Source organism: Carcharhinus amblyrhynchos, chromosome 6 (assembly GCF_965287045.1).
Source record: "Carcharhinus amblyrhynchos chromosome 6, sCarAmb.v2.hapA, whole genome shotgun sequence".
NCBI classification, from domain to species: Eukaryota; Metazoa; Chordata; class Chondrichthyes; order Carcharhiniformes; family Carcharhinidae; genus Carcharhinus; species Carcharhinus amblyrhynchos.
In genome coordinates, this window is record NC_137329.1 from 20,360,721 (window position 1) to 20,387,635 (window position 26,915).

The 26,915-nt window shown below is 40.4% G+C and overlaps 1 protein-coding gene across 2 annotated transcripts in view; it reads right to left on the reverse strand.

Annotated features, from left to right (window-relative positions):
- Positions 1-26,915, reverse strand: part of elp4 (elongator acetyltransferase complex subunit 4) — a 304,366-nt gene that overhangs the window by 90,377 nt on the left and 187,074 nt on the right. The window contains exons 8-9 of one of the 2 annotated variants that reach the window (XM_080189994.1): positions 24,383-24,491; positions 23,254-23,360 (exon numbers count right to left, since the gene is read on the reverse strand). In XM_080189994.1, the coding sequence (XP_080046120.1) occupies positions 23,254-23,360; positions 24,383-24,491 (216 nt within the window). The remainder of the gene's footprint in view (positions 1-23,253; positions 23,361-24,382; positions 24,492-26,915) is intronic. The other variant, XM_080189995.1, reaches the window with a different exon arrangement.

Consider the following 26,915-nt stretch of genomic DNA (forward strand, 5'->3'; position numbering starts at 1 on the left):
GATGGGTTTTTGATAAGCGAGGGGATTAAGGGTTATGGGGAGAGGGCGGGAATGTGGAACTGAGCCACGACAGATCAGCCATGATCTTATTGAATGGCGGGGCAGGCTCGAAGGGCTAGATGGCCTACTCCTGCTCCTATTTCTTATGTTCTTATGAAACCCAGGCAGACCCGAGGAGAATGTGCAAATCCATACAGATAGTGACCTGAGCCGGGAATTGAACCCAGGTCCTTGGAGCTGTGAAGCAGCAGTGCTCACCACTGTGCTACTGTGCCGCCCCAATGGATGAACATTGGTTCATCAGCTAAGGGGGTAAGGTAAGTGAGAACCAGTACACAGTTTTTACAGGGCAAGGCTCAATGTCGAAGACTCCCAGGAAAACACCCAGAGTGTTGTCATCTTTGGTGGACCTGTTTTATCCCTGGGACTCGATGTATGCAGGGACATTATCGTAAGCTATGATTTCAGGAGTCATATAAAGGCGGTCCATTGCCTGACTAGACTATGAAACAGCTCTCTCAATTTTACACAAGCCTGCAGGTATTAGAAAAGAGGATTTTGCAGGGTTAACAGGGCTGGGTTTGCCTTTGTCGTTTCCAGTGCCTCGTTGATGTTGGGTGATCTGCCTGGTTTCATTGCTTTTAGACTTCTTAGCAGTTTTGAGGCTACCTTCTTTGGTCATTTTAGAGAATTTTTAAGAGTCAACTACATGGCTGTGGAACTGGAGTCACACGTTGGCCAGACCAGTTAAGCAGATTTCCTTCCCTTTTGGACATTAGTGAACCAGATGGGTTTTTATGACAATGGTTCTTTGGTCATCATTATACTAGTTTTAAAAAAAAATCCAGATTCATTAATTGAATTTAAATTCAACCAGCTGCCAGGCATCAGTCTGGGCCTTAGCATTACAAGTCCAGCGATAATACCACTAAGTCACCACCTCTTCTTTCTCATGGTTCTACCTGGCGCAGATGTATCTGTCCATAACAGAACTGGTAGGAGTGACCACCACACAGTCCTTGTGGGGACAACTCCCATTTTCCCATTGAGGAACCCTCCATGGCACCACCACATGTTAAATGGGACACATTCCAAACAGATCTAGAAATTCAAAAGTGGGTATCCATGGGGTGTTGTGTGCCATCAGCAGAATTATATTCAACTACAATCTACCCTTACTTTCAAGTTGGAGAGTCAACTACAGTTCAATGAAGAGTTCTGGAGGGCATATAGCAGTCCTGCTACATCCAATCATCAGTGGTGATGGACAATTAAACAACTAACTAGAGTAGGAAGCTCCATAAATATCTGCATCGTCAATGAGGAGATGGAACAGTACATCAGTGTAAAAGGTAAGGTTGAAGCATTTGTAATCAACTTCAGTTAGAAATGTTGAGTGAATGATCCACCTTGGCGTCTTCCTGAGATCCTTAGCATTACATATGTCAGTCTTCAGCCTGTTCAATCCACGCTATGTGATATGGCAAAGTTTATGGCCCCTAGCAATATTCTAACAATAGTATGCAAGACTTGTACCCCAGAAATCACTGCTCCTATAATTAAGCTGTTCTAGCTACAACACTGGCATGTACTGGATCCTGAACTTCCTCACCCACAGACCACAATCAGTAAGGATAGGCAACAACACCTTCTCCACGATCATCCTCAACACTGGTGCCCCATAAAGCTGTGTCCTCAGCCCCCTACTATACTCCATATACACCTACGACTGTGTGGCCAAATTCTCCTCCAACCCGATTTTCAAGTTTGCTGATGACACCACTGTAGTGGGTCGGATCCGAAACAAGATCCGAGATGGCGTACAAGAATGAGATAGAGAATCTGGTGAACTGGCACGACGACAATAATCTCTCCCTCAATGTCAACAAAACGAAGGAGACTGTTGTCACCTTCAGGAAGCGTAAAGAACATGCCCCTGTCTACATCAATGGGGACAAAGTAGAAATGGATGAGAGCTTCAGGTTTTTAGGTGTCTAAATCATCAACAACCTGTCCTGGTCCCTTCCATGCCAACACTATAATTAAGAAAGCCCACCAACACCTCTTTCTCAGAAGACTGAGGAAATTTGGCATGTCAGCTACAACTCTCACCAATTTCTAATGATGCACCATAGAAAGCATTCTTTCTGGTTGTATTACAGCTTGGTACAGCTCCTGCTCTGCTCAAGACTGCAAGAAACTACAAAATGTTGTGAATGTAGCCCAATCCATCACGCAAACCAGCCTCCCATACATTAACTCTGTCTATACTGCCCGCTGCCTCGGAAAAGCAGCCAGCATACTTAAGGACTCCATGCATCCCTGACATAATCTCTTCCACCTTCTTCCATTAGGAAAAAGATACAAAAGTCTGAGGTCACAAGAACAGCTTCTTCCCTGCTGCCATCAGACTTTTGAATGGACCTACCTCGCACTAAACTGATCTTTCTCTACACCCAGCTATGACTGTAACACCACATTCTGCACTCTCCCCTTTCCTTCTCTATAAACAGTATGCTTTGTCTATATAGCTTTCAAGAAATAATACTTTTCACTGTGTACTAGTATATATGACAATAATAAATTAAATCAAATCACCAAACCTAATAAATATGATACTTCTGTGCTGGAATGACATTTTCCACTTCCCTGATGCGTATAACTATATGTATTCGAGGATGGTCACTGATAATCCCAATAAGAAATTCGGAAGAAATTTCTCTATCCAGTGTGCTGAGAGTATAGAACTTGCCATCACAAAGAGTATAAGAATAGAAGAAATAGGAGTTATAACAGGTCATCTGTCCCTCCAAACCAGCTCACCTGTTCTTCTGTGTCAAATCCACTTCCTGCACCATCCGCAAAATCCTTAATTCCCTAGTCCCCAAACATTTATCAGCTTTGTCTTGTCTGTATTTAACAACTGAGCGTACACAGTCTCTGGGGCAGAGAATTCATAAAATTTACAACCCTCCGTGTCAAGAAATTTCTCCTCATCTCAGTCTTAAATGTCTAATCCTTTATTCTGAGATTGTGACCCAAAGTTCTTATTTCTCAGCTAATGAAACATTTTCATAAAACTCACTCAGTTAGAAGAGCAATCCAGTGAGCCCTCTTGACAGATCCTCTAGGAAACAATGCAGGTATGTCCAAACTTAGTAAGGAAACACAAACTGCAAAAACAGCATTCCAGAGGCGTGGTCTCACCTATGCCCTACATAATTGTATTGCAACCTTTTCATTCAAACACTAATCCCCTTGTAACAAAAAGGATAACTAGTATAGGTGCATTACAATGGGAAACTAGTTTAATGATGTGGGAATGCTGGCGTTGGACTGGCGTAAACACAGTAAAAAGTCTGACAACACCAGGTTTTAGTCCAAAACTAAAACCTGGTGTTGTCAGACTTTTTACTGTGTAAACTAGTTTAACACAGAAGGGGAAAAAGAATCAGACAGATAAGTTGATTGGATAGCACAGTGGTTAGCACTGTTACTTCACAGGCTCCAGGGACATAAGAAATAGGAGCAGGAGTAGGCCAACTAGCCCTTCGAGCCTGCCCCGCCATTCAATAAGATCACAGCTGATCTGTCTTGGCTCAGTTCCACATTCCCGCCCTCTCCCCATAACCCTTAATCCCCTCTCTTATCAAAAACCCATCAACCCGCGTCTTAAAAATATTTAGCGAGGTAGCCTCCACCACTTCAACAGGCAGAGAATTCCAGAGATTCACCACCCTTTGAGTGAAGAAGTTCCTCCTCAACTCCGTTCTAAACCGCCCCCCCTTTATCGTGAGGCTGTGCCCCCTAGTCCTACTATCCTTTCTGAGCGGGAAGAGTCTCTCCACCTCTATCCTATCCATCCCATTCATCATCTTATAATGTCTCAATGAGATCTCCCCTCATTCTTCTAAACTCTAACGAGTACAAGCCTAATTTATTCAGCCTCTCCTCATAGCTCAACCCCCTCAACTCCGGCATCAGCCTAGTAAACCTCCTCTGCACTCCCTCCAAGGCCAAAATATCCTTGCGTAAGTACGGCGCCCAAAACTGCACACAGTACTCCAGCTGCGGCCTCACCAATGCCCTATACAGCCGCAGCAAGACCTCCTTACTTTTATATTCATTCCCCCTCGCGATGAAGGCCAGCATCCCATTCGCCTTCCTGACCACCTGCTGCACCTGCAAGCTGGGTTTTTGCGACTCATGCACAAGGACCCCGAGGTCCCTCTGCACCGTGACCTGGGCTCAATTCCCGGTTCGGGTCACTGTCTGTGTGGAGTTTGTACATTCTCCTTGTGTCTGCGTGGGTTTCCACCAGGTGCTCAGGTTTCCTCCCACAGTCCAAAGATGTGCAGGTTAGGTTGATTGGCCACGCAAAAAAATTGCCCCTTAGTGTCTTGGGATGTGTAGGTGAGAGGGATTAGCGGGTAAATGTGTAGGGATATGGGGATAGGGCCTGGGTGGGATTGTGGTCAGTGCAGACTCGATGGGCCGAAGGGCCTGTTTCTGCACTGTAGAGTTCTATGTTCTATACACACTGACATAGACCAGACTGGCCAAATCACCTGACGAAGGCACAGTGCTCTGAAAGCTTGTGGCTTGTGCTACCAAATAAATCTGTTGGACTTTAACCTGGTATTGTGAGACTTCTTACTGAAATCACATACTCCTAGGCTATTAACTGTAATTGTGCTTCAGAATTTCTTGAGTCCATTAACAATCACAAAACAGCTCACAATATATTATTTCTATGGTGTATTTTTTAGTCTTGTCTGCTGATAAAAAGAGAGTGTTAGTATTTCTGCAGTAGTTATCTAGTACAATATCTGTTTAAATCAGGTTTGGATACTTCTCAATAAGTAACCAAAAGAGAAAATGCTGGAAAATCTCAGCAGGTCTGTCAGTATCTGTAAGGAGAGAAAAAACTTGATGTTTTAAGTCCAGATGACCCTTTGTCAAAGTCCCTTATCTGGTGACACTATTCCCAGTGTTCTGAAAAACTGTAATTGAAATGTTTCATTGTTGAGTGAGAAATACAAAGAAGGAGTTTTCCAAAATATATAACCATTTTTCAGCAGTAAGGACATCTTAAATCATACTACTAAAAGTGAAGACCAAATGAAATGTTTGTCATCTGCCCAATGAAAATCACAGCCTTGATCAGTTATGATTTCCTGCAACATTCACGTCATCCAGATCCTGGATAGTTACCAGAATTCCCCTCCCTGATTCAACCAGACTGAGGCCAATTGTAGCACCTCTGACTCTGACCTGAGGGTAGCTAAACCTTCTGGTCTGTATAGTTCAAACCTGATCAGGGCAGCATAAATAATAAAGCAGAAAATTAGAAGATATACAATCTGAGTTGAGTTGATTATCATTCTTACTTTCTTCAAGTCCTCACAATCACTGCCACGTTTCAGCCAAATTTGATTTACTTCATGCAATAGAAATATTAACATGTTGACACAGATGCTGCCTGACCTGCTGAGTATTTCTGGCAGTTTTTGTTTATATTTTGTTTATATTTCCAGAATCCACAGTATACTGTTGAGGCCAAGATGACCATATTCACCACCTAAACGGCATTTGGCAGGGCTCTGATGCGTATGTAGACTGCTAAGGCCAAGGTGCACCCAGAAAATTCTGATGCAAATATGACAGGATTACACAAATGACTGAGATTTGGATAGCTGCTTCAAAGTGGAGTCACCGGTGGACAGAGTGGTGAAGAAGGCATTTGGCATGCTTGGTTTCATCGGTCAGAACACTGAATACAGGAGTTGGGGCATCTTGTTGAAGTTGTACAAGACACTAGTAAGGCCATACTTGGAATACTGAATGCAATTCTGGTCACCCTATTACAGAAAGCATATTATCAAACTATAAAGAGCGCAGAAAAGATTTACTAAGGTGCTACCGGGACTTGATGGATTGAGTTATAAGGAGAAGCTGAATAGACTGGGACTTTTCTCTCTGGAGTGTAGGAGGCTGAGGAGTGACCTTATAGAGGCCTATAAAATAATGAGGGGCATAGACAAGATAGATAGTCAATATCTTTTCCCAAAGGTAGGGGAGTCAACAACTAGAGGTCATAGGTTTAAGGTGAGAGGGGAGAGATACAGAAGTGCCCAGAGGGGCAATTCTTTCAGAGGGTGGTGAGTGTCCGGAACAAGCTGCCAGAGGTAATAGTAGAGGCGGGTATAATTTTATCTTTTAAAAAACATTTAAATAGTTACATGGGTACGATGGGTATTGAGGGATATGGGCCAAATGTGGTCAACTGGGATTAGCTTAGGGGTTTATAAAAAAAAGGGCGTCAGGGACACGTTGGGCCGAAGGGCCTGTTTCCATGCTGTAAACCTCTATGACTCTGAGTTGCTGGCCCAGGATTTCCTCTCCCTGTATTTCCTCTCTGCCTCTGATATGCATTGCTTCCAAAGGAGGCTGCACTGCTTTTTATTTGGTTGCACTGGGTGCAGAGATCCTGAGTCAGCTTCTCTCAGAACTCCAAAGTCAGGTCTTCAGCGTCCTTGTCATGCTTCCTTTAACTATGGTATAACCCAGATTCAAGTTCTCCATACAAGATTCACTCAGATATGTGTGTGTCAGTTATTCTGGCTATTTGACTAGCCCAACTCAGTTGTGACTGTCTCAATGTGGTTCAGTTGCTTTGCATGCCAGCTCAGGTGAATACCTCAATGTCTGGTGTTTTGTTCTGCCATTAGATCTTAAGAAGCTTTTGAAAGCAGCTCAAGTTTAAGTGGTTGATCCTTTTGGGACGATACCTGTAAATAGTCCAAATCTTGCATATGTAGAGTGGGAAGGATTATTGCTTCATAGACTTTCAGTTGGAAGACAAACTTATTCCGCTTCATTCTTAGATGCTTGAAGTCTGACAAAGGCTATACTTGCTTTGGCAATTCTTACATGCATCTCATTGTCAACATAGACATCTCGGACAGCTGCCAAGATGCATGAACTTATCCACTGCTGACAAGTTCTGGTCGTGGGCTGAAATCCTGGACTCGAGATGGTACTTTCCTGGAGCAAGCTGGCACGTTATTTTAGTTTTCTTCATGCCAAAGTTGTTGCATGCATTGAAGAACAGGTCCATGCTACGTTGGGGCATGTCAAACTCTGAACTGGCAGCTAGCGCAGACAAATCATGAAGTGTGCCATTAAGACCATTAAACATAGAAGCTGAAGCTGGCCATTTAGCACACCTGATCTGCTCCACCAGTCAATGAGTTCATATCTGATATGATAACCCTCAACTCCACATTCCCTCTGAATGTCCATGACCCTTGATTCCTTTATTGATTGAAAATCTGTGTATCCCAGCCCTGGACATATTTAATGACTGAGCCTCTGCAGTCCTCTGTGGTAAAAATTTCACAAATGTGCTACCCTCAGAGAAGAAATTCCTCTTCATCTTTGTCTTAAATGGGCAACCCCTTACTCTGAGATTATGCCTTCTAGTCCTACGAAGCCCCCTGAGAACCTTATTTGTCTCAATAAGGTGGCCTCCTCTTCTTCTAAACTCCAATGAGTACAGGGCTAACCTACTCAACTTCTCCTCAAAAGAAAATCCCTCTGTACTTGGGATCAACCCAGTGAATCTTCTCTGGACTGCTTCTAATGCCAGTATATTTTTTCTAATTATTCCAAATGTGTTCTAACTAGTGCCTTGTATAGTTATAGCAAGACCTGCCAATTTTTATACTGTTGCTTTTAAATAAAAGGACAATATTCCATATGCCTTCCCTATGATGAATTTTCACGCTAGCTTTTTGTGATTTATGCATGAGAACTCCCAAATTCCTCTGTGCTGCAGTGTTCTGCAGACTTTTGCCATTTTAATAATATTTAGATTCTGTATTCTTCCTACAAAATTGCATAACTTCACAGTTTCCTACATTATATTACATCTGGAAAGTTTTTACTCACTTAATCTGTCTATATATCCTTGAGGACTGTATGCTATCCTCACCTTTGCCTTCCTACCTATTTTGTGTGTCCCCACCTATTTTGTCCCACCAAGGAGTCGAGTCATCTCAGATGACTTCTCAATGCGTTCCCATTCATGTGATATGTCATTTTAATGCCATATTCACCATTGTGGAAGGCATTGGAGGATATGGCACAGAAAAACACATGGTAAATAGTGCTGGCTTTAGTACATAGTCCTGTTTAACTTCATTAGTGACTGGGAGTATGTCATAAAGGTCACCATTAGCCAAGACATGCACAAACATGCTATCATGGAATCACTGATCAATTTGATGAATCTCTCAGGACAGCTGAATTTCTCCACTGCCTTCCAAAGACCTTCATGACTGACTGCGTCAAAGACCTTGTCCAAGTCAATAAATGGAGGCCTATGTTCTGTTCTTGGTATTTCTCATGGAGCTGTCTAACTGCAGAAACCATATCAGTGGTTCCTTGGCCTTTTCTGAAAGTGCACTGACTCTCCGGCAGCAGATCCTGGTCAACGTGTTGCACTCATCAGTTTTAAAGAATTTTGAACAGATTTTACCAGCAATGGAATTCCTCTATGTGGCTAGGGCCTTGTCCACATGCACAGGTGGACAATTGAGGCATTTTTGCATTATTTTGCAATAATGACTTGCTTCCACGCAGACTAAAAGAGTTAATTGAGCTATTTAACCCAGGCAGTGACCTCCCTCCTTGTAGACCTCAGGTGGGATAGCATTTGTTCCTAGGAACTTTGCCACTAAACTGAATGTGATTGCATTTGCCATGTCTCACAATGTGGAGCAGTCAGCAAGACATCAATCAACAGAAACCTATGGTAGTCTGTGGATTACTACTTCACTGACGGACGAAGGTGGATTGGGAAGCGGTCTGCCCATCGTTCTAGAATTTAGGCTTTTCTGTGAACAGTTTTGACCCGTTGGTATCAAGGATTGGTAACCAAGATGGTTTCAGAGCGTTACAGAATCTCTTCCAGTCTTTATGGTCTGCGTACATCTGAAGTTCTGCTCTGTGATTGCAGCTCTCTGAGCTTGCACTGGACAGTCTACCAAATGTATCTGTAGATATCAAGCTTAGATAAAAAAGCAACGGATCCCAATAAATAGCTATGGTGCTGAAGACTTGCGCTCTTGAGCTAGGAATGCCCCGAGTTAGGCTGTTCGCAGACAGCAACAATTCTAGCATCTCCATAACAATGTGGAAATAGCCAAGGTATAAACCTCTCCAAGAAAAGCAAGACAAATCAAATCTGGTGAATTCACAACCTACCAACATACTCTTTGATCACTGTGCTATCAAATGCACTTATTCGCCAATAACTTGCCCACCGTTTCTCAATTTGGGTTCTGTCTAGACCACCCAGCTCCAGACCTCATTACAGTTTTGATCTAACCTTGAATGAAACAGCGAAATTGAGAGGTGAAGTGAGAGGGTCAAAGGAGAATGGGAGAGCATGGCAGGAAGAAAGCATTGTAGAATTGAAGTCAATGGAGGAAGAGTAAATATGTCTCGCTGGAATTACATAGAGCTTTGGTGAGACCATACCTAGAGTACTGCACACAGTTTTGGATACATCTGTCATAGAGGGAGAGCAACCAAGGTTCATCAGACTGATGGCTGAGAGTACAATGTCAATATGTTCCTGTAAAGGTAAAGAGTGGGACAAACAAGTCCAGAGTACACAGGATATCAAGGGATATACAGCATTGGATGGGGGAAAAAAAAGGAAGGCTTATGGCAGATTCAGGGGCTTCAAAATAGTGGATGTCCTGGAGGAGCATAAAAAGTGCGGGGGGACAGAGGGTACTTAGAAAATAAATCAGGAGAGCAAAAAAGGGGCATGGAGAAAAAAGGCAGGCAAAATAAAGGAAAATCCTAAAGTGCTTTTTAAGTATATTAAGGTCAAAAGGGTTACCAGGGAAAGAGTCGGATCCTTAGTGACCGAAGTGGCAACCTGTGTGTGGAGTCAAAAAATGTAGGTGAGGTTTTAAACAAGTATTTTGCGTTTGTGTTCACTATGGAGAAGGACGATGTAGTTTAGAAAGCAGGGAGGAGGACTGTGATATAATTGAACAGATTAGCATTGACAGGGAGGAGGTGTTAACTGCTTTAGCAGGGCTTAAAAGTGGATAAATCCCCAGGCCCGGATGGGGTGTCTCCTAGGCTACTGGGTGAAGTGAGAGAGGAGATTGATGATAATTTTCAAATCCCCTCTGGCCACAGGTGAGGTACCAGAGGACTGGAGGCCAGTTAATGTAGTACAATTCAAAGTAGTAGGGAAGAAACAGGTAATTACAGGTGAGTGAGTCTAACATCAGTGGTAGAGAAATTATTGGAAAAACTTCTGAGGGACAGATTTAATCACCACTTGGAGAGGCAAGGAATAATCAAGGATAGTCAGTATGGCTTTTGTCAGGGGCAGGCCATGTCTAACAAATATGACTGAATTTTTCTGAGGAGCTGACTAAGTGTGTAGATTTTGATTTGATTTATTACTGTCACATGTATTGGTGAAAAGCATTGTTTCTTGCATGCTATACAGACAAAGCATATCATTTCTAGAGTACATAGAGGAGAGTGCAGAATGTGGTGTTAGTCATAGCTAGGGTGTAGAGAAAGATCAGCTTAATACAAGTTAGGTCCATTCAAAAGTCTGATGGTAGCAGGGAAGCTGCTGCTGTTGAGTCAGCTGGTTCATAATCTCAGACTTGCGTAACATTTTCCTGATGGGAGTGGAACAGAATATATCCAGAGGGCATGGGGCCCTTGATAATGCTGGCTGCTTTTCTGAGGCAGCAGGAAGTGTATACAGAATCAATGGATGGGAGGCTGGTTTACATAATGGACTGGACTACAATCACAACCTTTTGTAGTTTCTTGTGGTTTTGGTCAGAGCAGGAGCCATTCCAAACTGCAATACATTTGGAAAGGATGCTTTCTGTGATGCATCTGTAAAAATTGGTGCGAGCCCTCGTAGATATGTTGAATTCCCTTAGCCTCCTGAAAAAGTAGAGGTGTTGGTGGGCTTTCTTAACTATAGCATCGGCATGGAGAGACTAGGACAGTTGTTGGTGATCTGGACACCTAGAAACTTGATGTTCTTGACCATTTCCACTTAAGAACATAAGAAATAGGAGCAGGAGTAGGCCATCTAGCCCTTCGAGCCTGCCCCGCCATTCAATAAGATCATGGCTGATCTGTCGCTGCTCAGTTCCACTTTCCCGCCCTCTCCCCATAACCCTTAATCCCCTCTCCTATCAAAAACCCATCAACCCGTGTCTTAAAAATATTTAGCGAGGCAGCCTCCACCACTTCAACGGGCAGAGAATTCCAGAGATTCACCACCCTTTGAGTGAAGAAGTTCCTCCTCAACTCTGTTCTAAACCGCCCCCCTTTTATCTTGAGGCTGTGCCCCCTAGTCCTATTGTCTTTTTTGAGCGGGAAGAGTCTTTCCACCTCTATCCTATCCATCCCATTCATCATCTTATACGTCTCAATGAGATCTCCTCTCATTCTTCTAAACTCTAACGAGTACAAGCCCAGTTTATTCAGGCTCTCCTCATAGCTCAACCCCCTCAACTCTGGTATCAGCCTAGTAAACCTCCTTTGCACTCCCTCCAAGGCCAAAATATCTTTGCGCAGGTGCGGCGCCCAAAAATGCACACAGTACTCCAGTTGCTGCCTCACCAATGCCCTATACAGATGGATGGGAGGCTGGTTTACATAATGGACTGGACTACAATCACAACCTTTTGTAGTTTCTTGTGGTTTTGGTCAGAGCAGGAGCCATTCCAAACTGCAATACATTTGGAAAGGATGCTTTCTGTGATGCATCTGTAAAAATTGGTGCGAGCCCTCGTAGATCCTATATATATATGTAGATCCTATACATCCACTTCATCCCATTGATGTAGAGAGTGGCATGTCCTCCACTATGCTTCCTGAAGTTGATGACTATCTCCTTTGTTTCAGTGAAATTGAGGGAAAGGTTATTGTCATTGCACCATTTCGCCAGATACTCTATCCCTTTCCTAGACTCTGTTCTCGTCATTGTTTAGATCCAACCTATTATGATGATATCATCAGCAAACTTGAAAACGGAGTTGGAGGAGAATTTGGCCACAGTCATATATAGCAAGGGGCTGAGAATGTAGCCTTGTGGGCACTGGTGTTGAGGATAATTGTGGAAGAGGTGTCGTTGCCTATCCTTACAGATTGTGGACTATGGGTTAGGAAATCTAAGATACAGTCGCAGAGGGAGAAACTGAGTCCTAGGCCAAGGAGTTTGGAGATGAGTTTTGTTGGGATGATGCTGCTGAAGGCTGAGCTATAATCAATAAAATGGGAGTCTGACATATGTGTCCTTGTTATCCAGATATTTCAGGATGGAGTGTAGGGCCAGGGAGATGGTGTCTGCCATGGACCAACTGCAGTGGTAGCAAACTATAGTGGATCCAGGCAACCTGAGAGGCTGGAGTTGATGCATGCCATAACTGACTTTTTGAAGCACTTCACAATGATGGATGTCAGAGTCACTGGGCAGTAGTCATTAAGGCACACTGCCTGGCTTTTCTTTGGTACAGGGATGATGGTCATCTTCTTGAAGCAGGTAGGGGACTCAGATTAAAGATGTCTGCGAATACCCCTGCCAGCTGCTCTGTGCCGGATCTGAGTTAAGATACTTAGGATACTCGTCTTTATTGGCTGAGGCATAGAATACAAGAGCAGGAAGGTTATGACGGAGCTGTATAAAACACTTGTTAGGTCACAGCTAGAGAACTGTGTGTAATTCTGGCCAACGCACTTTAGGAAGAATGTGATTGCACTAGAAAGAGTGAGGAGGAGATGCGCCAGGATTTTGCCATTTCAGCTATGAAGAAAGGCTGGTTAGGCTGGAGTTGTTCTCCTTTGACCTGAAAGCTCAGGGGGAGCCTCACTGAGGTGCACAAAGCCATGGGGGATATTATAGATAGGGAAGAAAAGGTTGGGGGGTGGGGGGGTGGGCATACATTTAAGATAAGGAGCAGGAGTTTCAGATGTTTTGATGAAACTTTTTTTTACCCAGAGGGTGGTCAGAATCTGAAACTCTTTGCCTGAAGGGGTGGTAGAGGTGGAAAAACTCACAACACTTAAGCATGTAGATGACCACTTAAAATTCCATTGTATACAAGGTTATGGACCAAGTGCAGGAAAATAGGATTTTAACAGATTGGTGTAGGATGGCTGGGTAGACATGATGGGTCAAAAGGCCTCTTTCTATACTGTAAAATTCCATGACTCTGACTCTGTGGTGGGATTGTCCTAAGAGGAGAGGTTGAGGAGACAGGGCCTGTGTTTTCTAGAGCTCAGAAGAATGAGAGGCAATCTTATTGAAACATCCAAAAGTTTTACAGGCCTTGACAAGTCATAGGAAGTGTGTGTCCTCTGACTTGGAGGTCTGTAACAAGGGACACAGTCTCACAATAAGGAAGAGGACATTTAGGATTGAGATGAGGATGCATTTCTTCACTGAAGGCAGTGAATCTTTGGAATTCTCCACCTCAGAGTACTGTGGAAGCTCAGTCATTGAGTGCGTTCAAGACAGTGATCACAGATTTCTAGATAGTAAAGGTATCAAGGGATATGGGGATAGTGAAATAAAATGGCATTGAGGTAGATCAGCCATGATCTAATCGAATAGCAGAACTAACTCAAGGGACAGAATGGCCTATTCAAGTTATTATCTCAGCCCTAGGATATCACTGCAGTGTCTGAAGCTTAATTATTTTCAACTGCTTAATCAATGACCTCCTGTCCATAAGGTTAGAATCAGGACTGTTAACGAACCATCATTCCATTTTTAATTTCTCAGATAATGAAGCAGTCTGAGTCTCCATGCAGCAATTACTGGATAACATCCAGGATTGGTTGAAGAAGTGGCAGGCAACATACAAGTCACACAAATGCTGGACAATGACAATCCACAAGAAGACACAGCCTAACCATCTCCATTTGGCATTCAATTGTTGCAATGCATTTTGTCCATAGGCAAGTTGTTGCAATGCATTCTGCAAATAGTACACACTGCAGCTGGTGGTCGAACATGTGAATGTTTTTGGTTGATTAAATTGTCAATCAAATGGACAGCCTTGTCCTGAATGATCTGGAGTTTCTTGAATACTATTGCAGCTGCCTTACACCTTGCAGATGGAGGAGAGATTTTGGGAAGTCAGAAGATGACTTGTCACAGAATATCTAGCCTGCATCTTTACCTAGTAGCCATGGCATTTATTTGGTTGGTTCAGTTCAGTTTCTGATTAAGCATGATCCCCAAGATGTTGATTCACCTCTTACCCATTCCAGTACTTTCATTGGGAACTACTGGCATAACATTAGTTCTTCAAGGATCAGCTCACTCACTATCTCTCTTGAACTTTCTGCAATTCTTTCCCTCAGGTCCAACCTGACATTGTAAAACTTACTGCAAATTCAGGTAGATGGGAAAGATGATGGGAGATGAGGACTGACTGCATCTCAAATCAAGGAAGAAGGGGAGAACCTGTAGACCATGCAGGCAATTACACCTAGGAAATTGGTGAAGTGGCAGAGGACAGGATGCAGCATCAGGAGGGGAAGGAAATAGAGTTTAGATAATAATAAGTAAATTATGTTATGCAAGAACAGGCTAAAACGATGCATGTACCGAGGTAGATTTGTTTATAGATCTTGAGAAGGTTGAAGGCCACTGTTTGGATTGGAGGGTTGTAATGTCAGAGATTATGGGGAAGAAGATCTCCAGAACAGGTGAGGTCAATGACTATGAGAAATGGCGACTGAGTCTTCAGTGATGAAGTCATGGTTCAGAGAGCGGGTAACACTGTTGTTGTTTGATGAACAGACCTTTACCTCACAGAGTCTACATGACTCCAACATTTCTTTCCACCCCTCTCTGGACCACAGTTCCAACTATTACATGCATTTCTATCCTCACTTCTTTGCACTTCTTCGGGAACTACATTTGGGTTCCTCATGTTCTCATCTTCACCCCACATTTTTATTTATTGCCTTTGCCCATTTTGGGAAGACGGCGGTTTGCATCCAGGATCTACATCACTACTACTTTAAACATTGCCTATTGCGGCTGTGGAGGCCAATTCATGATTGGCAGTCCATTTGCTGCTGGCACAGATGAATAGCGCTGGCTCGAGGTTGCCCGATGTTCACTACTGGTGAGCTCTCCTTTCTGCATCTGCTCATTTCTTTGGTCCTCTGCTTTTTCTACACACTTCCTGACTGCTTGTCTCCAGACACTTTGCCCTCCAAATTCAATGTATTCTGTCACTTCTATCACCTCATGTGAGTAACACCACCACCAAACACACTAACTTCATTGCAGTGTTAGTGTAAGCCTTATTTGTGATCAATAAGTAAACTTTAACTTTAAACATATCTTCCACTTTTAGCATTCCAAATTAGCTGTTCCCTTCAAGACAACTGAGTCTACTTTTCCATCACCACTGACATCAATGCATCACCTACCATACTTCTCACGATCTGGGGTTCCAAACGCTCCACATAGGTGAGAAGTGATATATTTGTACTTCCTTTGGTATGTAGTACTGTATTCATTACTCAATATGTGGATTCCTACATTGGGTAGGTCAAATGCCAATGTGGTGATGACTTTGCTGAACACCTCAGTTCAGTCCACAAATGTGACCTTGAGCTTCTGGTCGCTTGCCATTTTAATTCTCTATCCCATTCTGAACTTGACCTGCTACACTTAACTCAAAGCAGCTCAATAGCAGAAGCACAAGGGCAAGCACTTCATCTTTGATTAGACAATTCACACAAACTTCTGGAGTTAACACAGAGATCGACAGTTTAAGATTATAATCACTGCTTTCATTTTTTCAGATAGCAGGCAGTGACAATGATTATACTCTTGCCATTTACAGCTTTTCTATGTTTTTTTGTTTCTTTACTTGGTCTTAACACCACCTTTTGTCTTGTACATCATCCCTTGTGTTATTTAATCTTTCCTGTCTTCCTTTCATTACATACCTTCCCTTTAAATCTTCCCTGCCTTTCCCTGCCTCTGTCCTTGTTTAGAACTAGTTAAATCTGTAACATTTTCTAGTTCTGTTGGAAGGTCACCAGATTTAATCTACTTTTTATCTCCAAGATGTGACAACACCTGCTAAGTACTTCCAAAACTTTCTGTTAATATTTCAGATTTTCAGCATCTGCAATACTTAGCCATTATAAGATGTTTGTTTCCATCATTTTTATTCGCAACAAAAATCAGTGACATTGAAATTCAATACTGTAAAATGTGTCATTTTCAGTAACTACTCAGATCAGCCTGGGTGTATCTGCTCACTTTCACATATGCTGTTCCAAACTGCTTTACAATTTGACACACTATATTAGTGATCAAAAGACAATGCATCCGAAGTTCTCTGCAGGATTTGGCATTGCAAATATTGAGAGGTGGTGACCCACATGTTTATTGGCTAACAAATGCCACTGCATTTCAAGCTATATCACTGACCTCTAACATAACTATGTGTCTGACTGGAGCTGCACAATGTTCTTTTGAGACCTTTAATTCTACTCATTTTGCTTTACTCTACACACTTTCACAATGATTGTTGATGTATTTGTGGTCCAGTTTTGGAGTTTCCAGTTTATTTGGAGGGTGATGGAAAGAATGTCACTGAAAACATACTTCCACAATCTCACTGTCAAGCCTTTTCTATTAGATACATATTAATTTTCAAGCTGCAGGAGACATTAATGCATTGTATAATCTTACCTAATTGACAGATTTCTTATTAAATTGTTGCAAACTCACAACAATTTATAAACTGTCAAAAGGGAAGAATCTTCTATTCTAAAAGTACAGAACATTAGTTGGCTAAGAAACATAGCAAGCTTGGCTTCTTCCCACATTCTGAAAGATGTGCTCGTTAGGTGCATTGACCTGAACAGGCGCTGGATTGTGGTCACCAGGGGAATTTCACAGTAACTTCATTGCAGTGTTAATGCAAGCCTTACTTGTGACTAATAAATAAACTTTTACTTTAACCTTAGAAATCAATGCAAAGGGGAATTTGCCTCCTTGCTAAGTGCTCTTTTCCTCATAAATTATAGCACAGTCACGTCTGTATCTGACTAGCAATGATCAAAAATTTGTAATTTACAAAAACCTTTTCATATGAATCTTGCACTCATCGATGTGAGGTGTTAGGAAATGGAACACTTTACATTTAGCAGCACCAAGCACTCTCAGGTCAGGTATGCCAAAGTTAGGTGCAGAATAAAGCTTTCCCTGCCCCAACAACATGTCACAGCTCTTGCTTCAGGACAGCAAGGTGCCAAGCATCTGCCATTGCCTATCGAGGTGTCCCAGAGGATGTCTGTGCCTTCGGGGGGAGGGGAAAAAAGGGAAGCAATTTGACACAAAAAACAAGTTCAGCTCTGGGGTGGTGGTGGGGAAAGCATCTTACCAAAATACTATCGCAAACAGGCATGCACAGAATTTACAACAAAAAATAAACACAAAACACACTTAAAGCAGCGCATAGTGCATTTTAGGTTCTACATTTGTAAGAATATAAAAATACTTAATTGGCTGTAAAGAGCATTGGGATGTCTGGAAGTCAAGATAAACATGAAATGAATACATGTTTCTTACTAATTCAGGCATTCTGACATAGTAAGGGTTAGAATATATAATACATTCATGTAATAGTTAAGAGTCGCATTCACTACTGTGATGACACAGCAATGGCAAGAATATTCATGTGGCTGGCATTTAGCTTGTTTATTGGGCCAGAAGCAGGTAACAGAGAGAAGACTATGAAGCTGGGAGAGGGGATCAAGCAGAGAAAGACATAAAAAGGGAAAAGCAGAGGAAATACAGAAGAAAAATAGATTTTTCTCCCAGTTTTAATCTCTGCCTGGGAATTTCAAATTTGCCTGAATCATTACCAACATTTTATTGTGCCCTACTTGAGAGAGTATAGTTCATTTGTATTTGTTTTTAGTGATAAATTTCATAAGAACTTATTACTTTCCCTCAACTAAACTTTTTTTTATGTCTGTGTTCTTCCTCCAACTTACCTTCCTAGTTTTGGTTTACAAGTGCTTTTTTAAACTCCCCTATGATCTTCCTACTCTTTCCAGCCTGTGGCTTTCTCTCTCATTTGTCACTTTTAAACCAATAAACTACATGTCAATGTAGGCGCACAAATAAAAAAAGGAAAAAATACATTAAAGAAAGGCTATAAGAGAGCAAGGAAAGAGGAGGTGCAGTATAAATCAGTGAATTTCCACTGCCCTTCCCCCTTCACTGGCAGGTTGCTGAACTGCAGTTTAGGCAGTTTGTCCTAGATTATATCAGAATCCCCAACATTATCTGTGTGATACTAATGTGTCAACTATTCTGTAATTAGTATAAAGAAAATGAACAATGGCATCCATCGTAGCTAAAAACGCCAATGAAATTTGGAGGAAGGCAGAGCCCTGTACATCCAGTTTCTTTAAATAAACCACATTCACTTTAACATTTATGTGCACTGTCAAAATCTTGATCTTGTATTTGTACTGGCTGATGGCATTATTTCACAATCATTTACAGTTCCTCTGGCACTCAAATAATACACACCATCTTGGGAAACCACCGCCAAATATGGTGACCAATTGTTAAAATTGTTACAACCATCCAGATTATCTGCATCAGAACAAGGCTATGAATAGGGTAAACCTCATGCATTTTCAGCTAAAATGCTTGACCTCCTTTAAGACTTTGTCTAGTCATGATAAATATATTTAGAAATGAAATCTGGAAGGAATGCAATGGTGACTACTTTGTCAAGCTGTGTCATGAGCTCCCATGTTCTGACCTGTCTGAAGTCAGTTGAAATGTGTAAAAGAGAGGCACAAGTTAAGCAAGGCTGTAGCAGCCTTAGGGAAAGTCAGTGGATGGCAGTGCCTCTTGCTCACAACAGCACTAGTGCTGCTGTAGGCTGTTCTTAAAATGGAAACATTGTGACGTTACTAGCAAAGCATCAACTAAACAGGAAACAAAATACTGTACAAAAGAGACAGATGATTAGGCAATCATGGTAGGAGTTCCAAAGGTGTTCCATTACGTTATAAACAATATGAATAAACTGGACTCAGATGATCTCATCTCAGATGTTAAGCAGCAATCTATCTTCCAGGCCAATCCAAAAAAAGAATAAAAATTCTTTCGATAACAGTTCAGCTTACCTAATCGGGAAAGTTTGAGCATGTGTCTGGCTGTATAGACGTCTTTTGGTCAATCATCAGAAAATCAAAGACAATTGGCATAACTCAACTGAAACTTTAATGCCGCATGATTGTGTCGCGTAAGCTCGTTTTGTGCGAGGGGCATTGCAGTTTAGCAGAGAGATTAACGACTGGACCAAAAGTTGGCCTCCAAACCTTGCCCTGCTGATGCCTCAAGCCCTTTGAAGTCTGACCATCATACCTGGCAAAGCAACAGTGGGAACTAGGCTGGTGTCAGCTCTAATCACATTGCCTGCCTCAGCATGGCTAACTACAGGGTGCACTAATTGGCCCAATTGCGGATTATACCTTTTGCTACAGATTCAAGACAATAATTTAGTCAAATGATGGTTTTTATCTCCTCCTAATTAAGATTCCAAAGTGGAAAGAAATAGGATTAGACAGGCAGACTTTTTTGTATTTTTTTCCCTCAGTCTTTTAATGCTCTATTCATTTAAGGACGTTTGCTTCAAAATTTTTATTCCCCTTTTAATAAACTTTCAACAACTTTAGTCCCATCAGGCAAATGTACTACTTATGTAATCCTTTAATACTTTTTTATGTTTATCAAACCATCAGTCTGGAATAGAAACTTGTGAAATAAACTAGTTGTCCTATAAAATTATACAACCCAAGCTCATTAGTCAATAAATGGGCATTCTGGTAATAGGCCTACTGTTTATATGTGATGGAATGTGCAAGAGGAGGTAAAATACAAAGCCAAGCTGACATCTTTCCTTGTAAGTTTTATGTTTTTTGAATGGAACACTAAATCTAAATTTCACCAAAACGCGAGTTCTTGGTCCTCATTTGAAATGCTACCCAATGCTTTCACAACCTATAGGTATATAAGATTATACTTGACGATTGAAATGTAAATATTATTTAGGCACTGACTACATTCCATTATGTTATCTGATCATTTTCACACAGATGTGGGAGCTTGCTGCGTGTAAATTGATCACTACATTTTCTATGCAGGCTTGAAGGGCTGAAGGGCCTCCTCCTGTGCTGTACTTGGTGTACTGTTTTAGTGCCTACAATTGAAAAGTAGTTAGTTGGCTCTAAACCACTTTGGGATGTCATGAGGCTGTGAAGGGCACTTTAGAAATGCAAGTTTTGTAAATCACCTGATGCTTTTGGCCTAATACAGTACAGGATAAAGGATGTCAGCCTAAAGTATCAATGTCTGCTCCAACTTACCAACTTTTCTTTTTTTTTCCCAGTACTGACAGTCCTGCTGTCTGGTTTTTAGCTTTTTTTTCATTAATTCTTTGTTTTGAGAAAAGAATCTATCTTTTCATGGACCTTGCTGTGCACTTACTGAAAATTTAGGTTTACATTTCAATTTAGATGCCCAATGAAGCTTCCAGTCGGTTTCTACTGATCTTTTGTAACACATAAATACTGAGTTTGAGGAAAAGAACGATGTACCAATTTAAGGGCATCATCTCTGTGAATGCAGATTCTGTTGCAAAGGAGGACTACATTTTCCAACAGATCATCCATTTCCTTGCAATACTTTTAAGGTTTTAAATCTATAAGAATATTCAGTGTACTATGAAATTACATTTTTTTTCCTGCTTAGTACATGTTTTGGCATTCAGTTTTGTTTGATGCAGCGGGTATCATGAATGTCAATAAATTAATTATGCAGGTAAAGCGAGAAGTACAATTTTCTTAAAGAATTTGGTTGAAATTAACTGCCCCAGAAGTTCTTCATCTCCTGGTGAACATCGGTGTGGAAGCATAATTTTTACACCGAGAATGAAATCTCCCCATCAATAGAGATGGGGGGTGGAAAGGAGGAGGAGAAAAGGCAATGCACTTGCATTGTGTAAAACTCCTGACTTTCACCAGGGAGGCAGCCCAGCAACAAATCAGCTGCACATTTTATGTCAGTTGAAGGCAGTGAAGTTTATTCTGCCAAGTTTGGTCCTGGTTATACCAAAAATATTGAAGCAATGGCATAATTGCAGGTCTTGTGAAAAATGCATGCCTGGGTATAACTTTTGCTGGGCATCAAGCAGACAATTTCCACAATCACAAATCAGAATAAGCAAAGGAAGCAGCTCTTGTACATCTATTGGTACTCTTAACAGAGTTAGCACTCTTTTAAACAAAAATCAAATGTAGCATAACAACGATAATCCAAGATAGGATTTGAACTCTTAATACTGTACTACATATAAAATGGAAAATAAGACACAGAAATGCAAGTGTCAGTTTTAAATAGTCCATTTATGCACATTACCAAAGGATGAGTAGGATAAAAGATCCAGGGTGTTATTTTCCATGAAAGAATCTGAAATGGGTATTTGTTTTGTGTGATTCGACAGAAATTTGCTTCTTTTACAGTGGCTTTTTAAGAAGGGATCAAAAGGCAATTTCTAAAAACCTTCCTGATTTTACGACTTCTACATGTGGTGTTAAGTGACCGATACAAGGAAGCATTCCAATTGAGACATCTACAACACTGCTCCCAAGATGACCTAATCGAACATTTGGCTGGCTGATTAACTATTAACTGCTCTCAATGTGATTAAATAATGAAAGCCACTGATGACCATTAATTAGAAGGAGGGCTTCGTAATTGTCACTGGATTGAGTCTTTAATGATTCATAGGCTTTCTTCCGAGGGATATTGTGGGGGAGGCGGTAGGTAGGGAAGCAAGAGAAAAAAACTGTGAAGAAGAAAAAGAGGGATGGTGACAACAGTTGCCTTATCAAGTAGCCAGTTAAGAGGCCAGAGGGTCAGTGAAGGGCCACAGTGGTCACTCCAGGGTGAAGTACCAAACACCAAAGCGATGCCAACCCAAATTGACCAGCAGCTAGTGAATAAGGCAAAATATGCTAATTTATTTGTGCTCAATTCTCTTGTATAAGCTGAAATAGCCAAGACAAGTGGCCTGCTTAAATGCTTTCCACTTGACAGGAGATTAAATAATATGGTTTGTCAGGGCTGCCCACTTATTTTATCTCAAGTGAAGACACTACACAAGGACTGGAGAAGAAATAATTATCACATCACAAAAAGCCACTCCTTAAATATGCATTCACCTTTTCATGCTTAGTTAATTAATACTTCAGCCTTAATTGGTTAACAGTTGTATTCATTTGCTATTTAGTATTGCTAGAAAAAAGAGAATAGATTCAATTCAGTCCCAACACATCAGGATTATAAACACTGGCAATATTTCAGGTCAATGGAAAAGTTTAAATGTGATCGTATGTTGGAATTAACCTTTGTTATCATTTTTTTAACTTCCAGGCCAGCAATGCTTGCTTAATAAATATAAAGATGATGATTGTTGGAATGGCATTTATTATTGCTCTGAAATTAGCTGCAGAAAATGCGTGCAATGTTTTACAACTGGTTTTCAATTAGTTCCCAGATACATGTTAAAGTATTTTCTGAAAACAAAGTAATGTGCTAGTTGATGCAAGCCAGTGACGATCAACATTAGCAATTACTACAATGTAAAACTATGCAGTACTACATTCAGATTTCCACCACATCCATCCAGTACAGCATATGGTTCAGATTTTAAATTACTTAAAGCAAATAATTGTTAAATAAATTAAATTATTTTGTTACCAAGATATTTTAATTTCGATCCACGATGGTGCAGATCGAATAAAATAACAGAAGCCAATCAAAGCAACTAATTTAGCAGAAGACCCACAGTTTTACAATGCTATACATCTTTTTCTTAAGGTATGTTTGGGATAGTTACAAATAGACTCTTAGCTCACAAATTAAAAATGCAGCAAGGTTCTTTGCCCTCCCCCACTCCAAACCTTTTCAGATAAAAACAGGATGATGATAGCTCACATGAAAATTCTCTACTGTATAGTCATATGATGTATTAAGCTACTAATTTGCTAAACAACTTATTCTTATTGTACTATTAAATGGAAATAAGTCAAATATCAAATATCAATGTTTCCTACCTCAATAGTGAACAATTTTCGTTTCAATTTAAAAGCAAGGTCCTTTGTATCAGGCACGTCACAGATTAAACTATTAAGCTGAGGAATCTGACGAACATGCAGCAAACCTTAAGAAAAATTAAATTAAAAAAATGCCATCATGCAGCTGCATAAATTAAACAAGCTGACAGCAGAACTCTCCACATTTACATTCCTCACTGTCCCTTTTTAAACCAGGGATCGCCACCAGAAGCAATGAAGCAAACAGTGTGATTATGCTCAAGTAATCAAGCAGAATAAGATAAACAAAAATCCTTGTCCAAGTAAAACTAATTACATTTAGGTGCAGACATGGAGATATAAACAAAGAGGATTCTGATGCTTGTCAAAACGGAGGTCCGTTTGTGATATTTTCCCTTGTATTTACAGTAAGCAAATGTGGCTATCACCTTGCTTGCTGCCCAAAAGCATTGCTGAATGATCTTTATTTTATTAAATGCACCAGTAAGCAGCCACACAAACATGGCTTATGGGTTGGAGACCTCAACTGCAGCTTTGATTTTTAAAAATGTATTTTGAGGCTTCAGTCATTAACAAGTTGTTCCATGCTGTTATGGTAAATAGCCCTTCAAACAGGCATAAAATTCAGGCTGGGTGTGTAAAACAAATGAAATTTGCAAATGAAGCTCGTTTATGACTGTTAGGAACTGGTGTACACATGTGCGGTCTGCTTTTAGCTTCGAGCAGTGTGAGCTCAAATTTAAGCTGATCTTTTGTGACAGGAACATTGGCTGAGTTGGTGCAGTCTAGTCGTGGTTAAGGGAATTGGTAAGCTCACTGGCCGAGTGGCTGCCTGGCTTCCTCTGCATGAGTATTCCCAAAAGCCTGCCTACAATGATGCACATCTGATTGAGCACTGTCTTGGTAATTTGGCTTGACAACATGTGAGTAGTTGCCATGTTACTTTCACAGTCATAATGCACAGTAAAAGATAAACAGCCTGACCAGTAGATTGCTACATTGGGAGACAGTCGAAATGCAGATTTTGAAATGAAATCAATTACTACCTTATGGCAGACAAACTAATTAGAGGGCAAACTGCTAAATATCTATAAGTCACTGGGGGTATTTTGGTTACGATTAGGCTTACCGTGATAGTCCTTGTAGAGTGGATTGCTTGCTCTCTCAGAAACATTAAATGATTCGAGACCAATCACTGTATCTGACAATTTTACCACACGACCTATAATTGCTTTGTTCTGTAAAACACAAGACAGGAAAATAGCTTAAAATGGTTTTAAAAACATTTTGAGCAAAGCAACAGGGAAAAAAAAATCGGGATAGGAGCACAACACAAATTTAAAATAAAGTTTTGAAAACAGCATCACTGGTCTAAAGTAGCACTACCCAAATTAATGTTAAAAATAAACTTCCAAAGGAAAGATATTTTGCTAAAATTTAATTGCGAATGTCATTCTTATTTTCTTAATTTATGTCAAACTTTATCATAGACTGCAAATTAAACAACTTAAGGCTTTTCGTTTTGTATTTTGATGTTTCATTGGCCCTAAAAATTATACATTTGATATTTGTTATTTTTGCATTGCTCAGTTACATAGAGTGAATTTTTATGGACAGCAGAGCATTCTTGTACACATCAAGTTCATCTGAGAATACTAATTGCAAACAGAAAGCAGCTTCAAGTAAATGTAGAAGCTGCAAAGGCAGTGCCCTTGCTATTGTCTACTTTTATGCTTCAATAAAAGACAGTAAAACATGCACTGTATCCTGAATTAAATTATTACAATTTAGGATGCACTGCGAGAAATAACTGCACTGCTTGTAAAGATTTAAATAGCTCAGGTGGATCTCCTGCAGTGTTGCTCACCAGGAAAAATCTTTCTATGAAAATTGACCTTGTTATAAACATCTTAATCCTTAGGTGTACTGTCCCATTTTATTTGTCTCTTTTATTTTATGTCGTGCCTTTCTTTTATCAAGTTGGCTTGTTTCGATTTTTGGATACTGCTTTTTTTTAGTTTTGCTAAATGCTTCTTGATTCTATGCTACTGCCATTTGTTTCTTTGTTGTTTTCTACATTTTATATTTCATTTAAGGATTATTTGATTTTAAATGCAGGACTTTTGACCTGTTGTTGGCCTAGAGTATGGGGAAGAAGTAGCTGGATGTGGTAACGTTGAGGCTGGGCTGGAGGCAGCAGTGATGGCAATCAGTACTGAGATGTCTCATGCGCAAAAAATATTGGGAGGCAAACCCAGCTGAAGGGCGACAGCTCCAGGAATAGAGCAGAAGGCAAGCTCAATGTTCCCAAGAGAGTGGAGGGCTGTACAGGAGAAAGCTGCTGGAGGTATTTAAGATGGCATGCATTAGGTAGACTTACAAAAGCACCAGCAATTTCATGGGATTAATTGCAAAGAATTGCAATAATCTATAAAAACAAATTGTCAACATACATTGAAAATAGAATATGCAAACATGTGACTTTTTAAAATATAAATAGATGGTGAGATTGAAACCAAAAAGGAAATTAGAACTGCCTATTCACAAGGTTTGTAACTTTTCAGGATTTTGAAATATTGTCAATATGTAAATGTTTATTGGTTGAACTGGTTTTTGACCCATTTTCTTCAATTTCATAATCATTCTTTTATTTATTAATATAGTCAAGTTTTGCACATTCGAGTTGCAATTTCTTTTGCCAAATTCTAATTGGGATTTGCAGATTACTCTGTATTCTGCTTCATATTCAAGGACGAGAAATAATCACAAAATGTTGCAGGAAGAATTCAGTGTTTAAAATGTTAAACAAAATAACGTCAGGTGTTAAAAAATGCACACTTCTAACATGTAATTCCGTTGGCGAAAGTACAGGGAACAATCAATGAATATTTAGAGTGCTGCATGAGTATTGAAACATTATAATACTAGCAGAAAAGTTTGTATTTAGTTGCATTTATATAATAAATAAATCTATAGGTAACTGAATAATAATACAGCAAAGGAAAAACATCTCATTATGGAGATCTATGAAATAGATGATGCCAGTTTTTGCAGTGCTTTGGAGATTTACACTTTTAAAATTATGCAGACAATGCTATTCATCAATATTCCCTCCATTTAGCACTACAGTATAGTCGTAATCCTACCAGTTTTTCTTGAAGCAGTGAAAGCATATTTGTGTATATTATTCAATAACAGACAGTATGTACGGAGTTAAAAGCTACAATTAAATGTTTTAGGTTCATATCATCAGAATCTGCTGACTGAATAAATTAGTCTTGACTCCCTCTACAGCATCCATTATTTTCAATATAACGATCAGAGTATGGTAGCTGCTTTGGTTCATTGTCACTCTACGCTTGGGCTGAGTACAAGTTCATCATCGCAGTATGATGTTATCGAACTATGTAAAATGAGTTAACTTAAAGGCAGCCACTATTTAGTCAATCCCGTGTTAGCAAAATTCTAGAAAATGTATAGTCAGTTACTGTCAAGGTGCTACATAATTAGAGTGCATGACTGTATTTACATGCAATCTAAAAGTAGCATGGATTAACATACTGGCAAAATCAATAATTCAATTCCTGTAAACTCTTCAAACTAAAGCAAGGAAGCAAAGAAAGAGTTTAAAATGTTCCAGTTAATGTAGGCAAATAAAGACA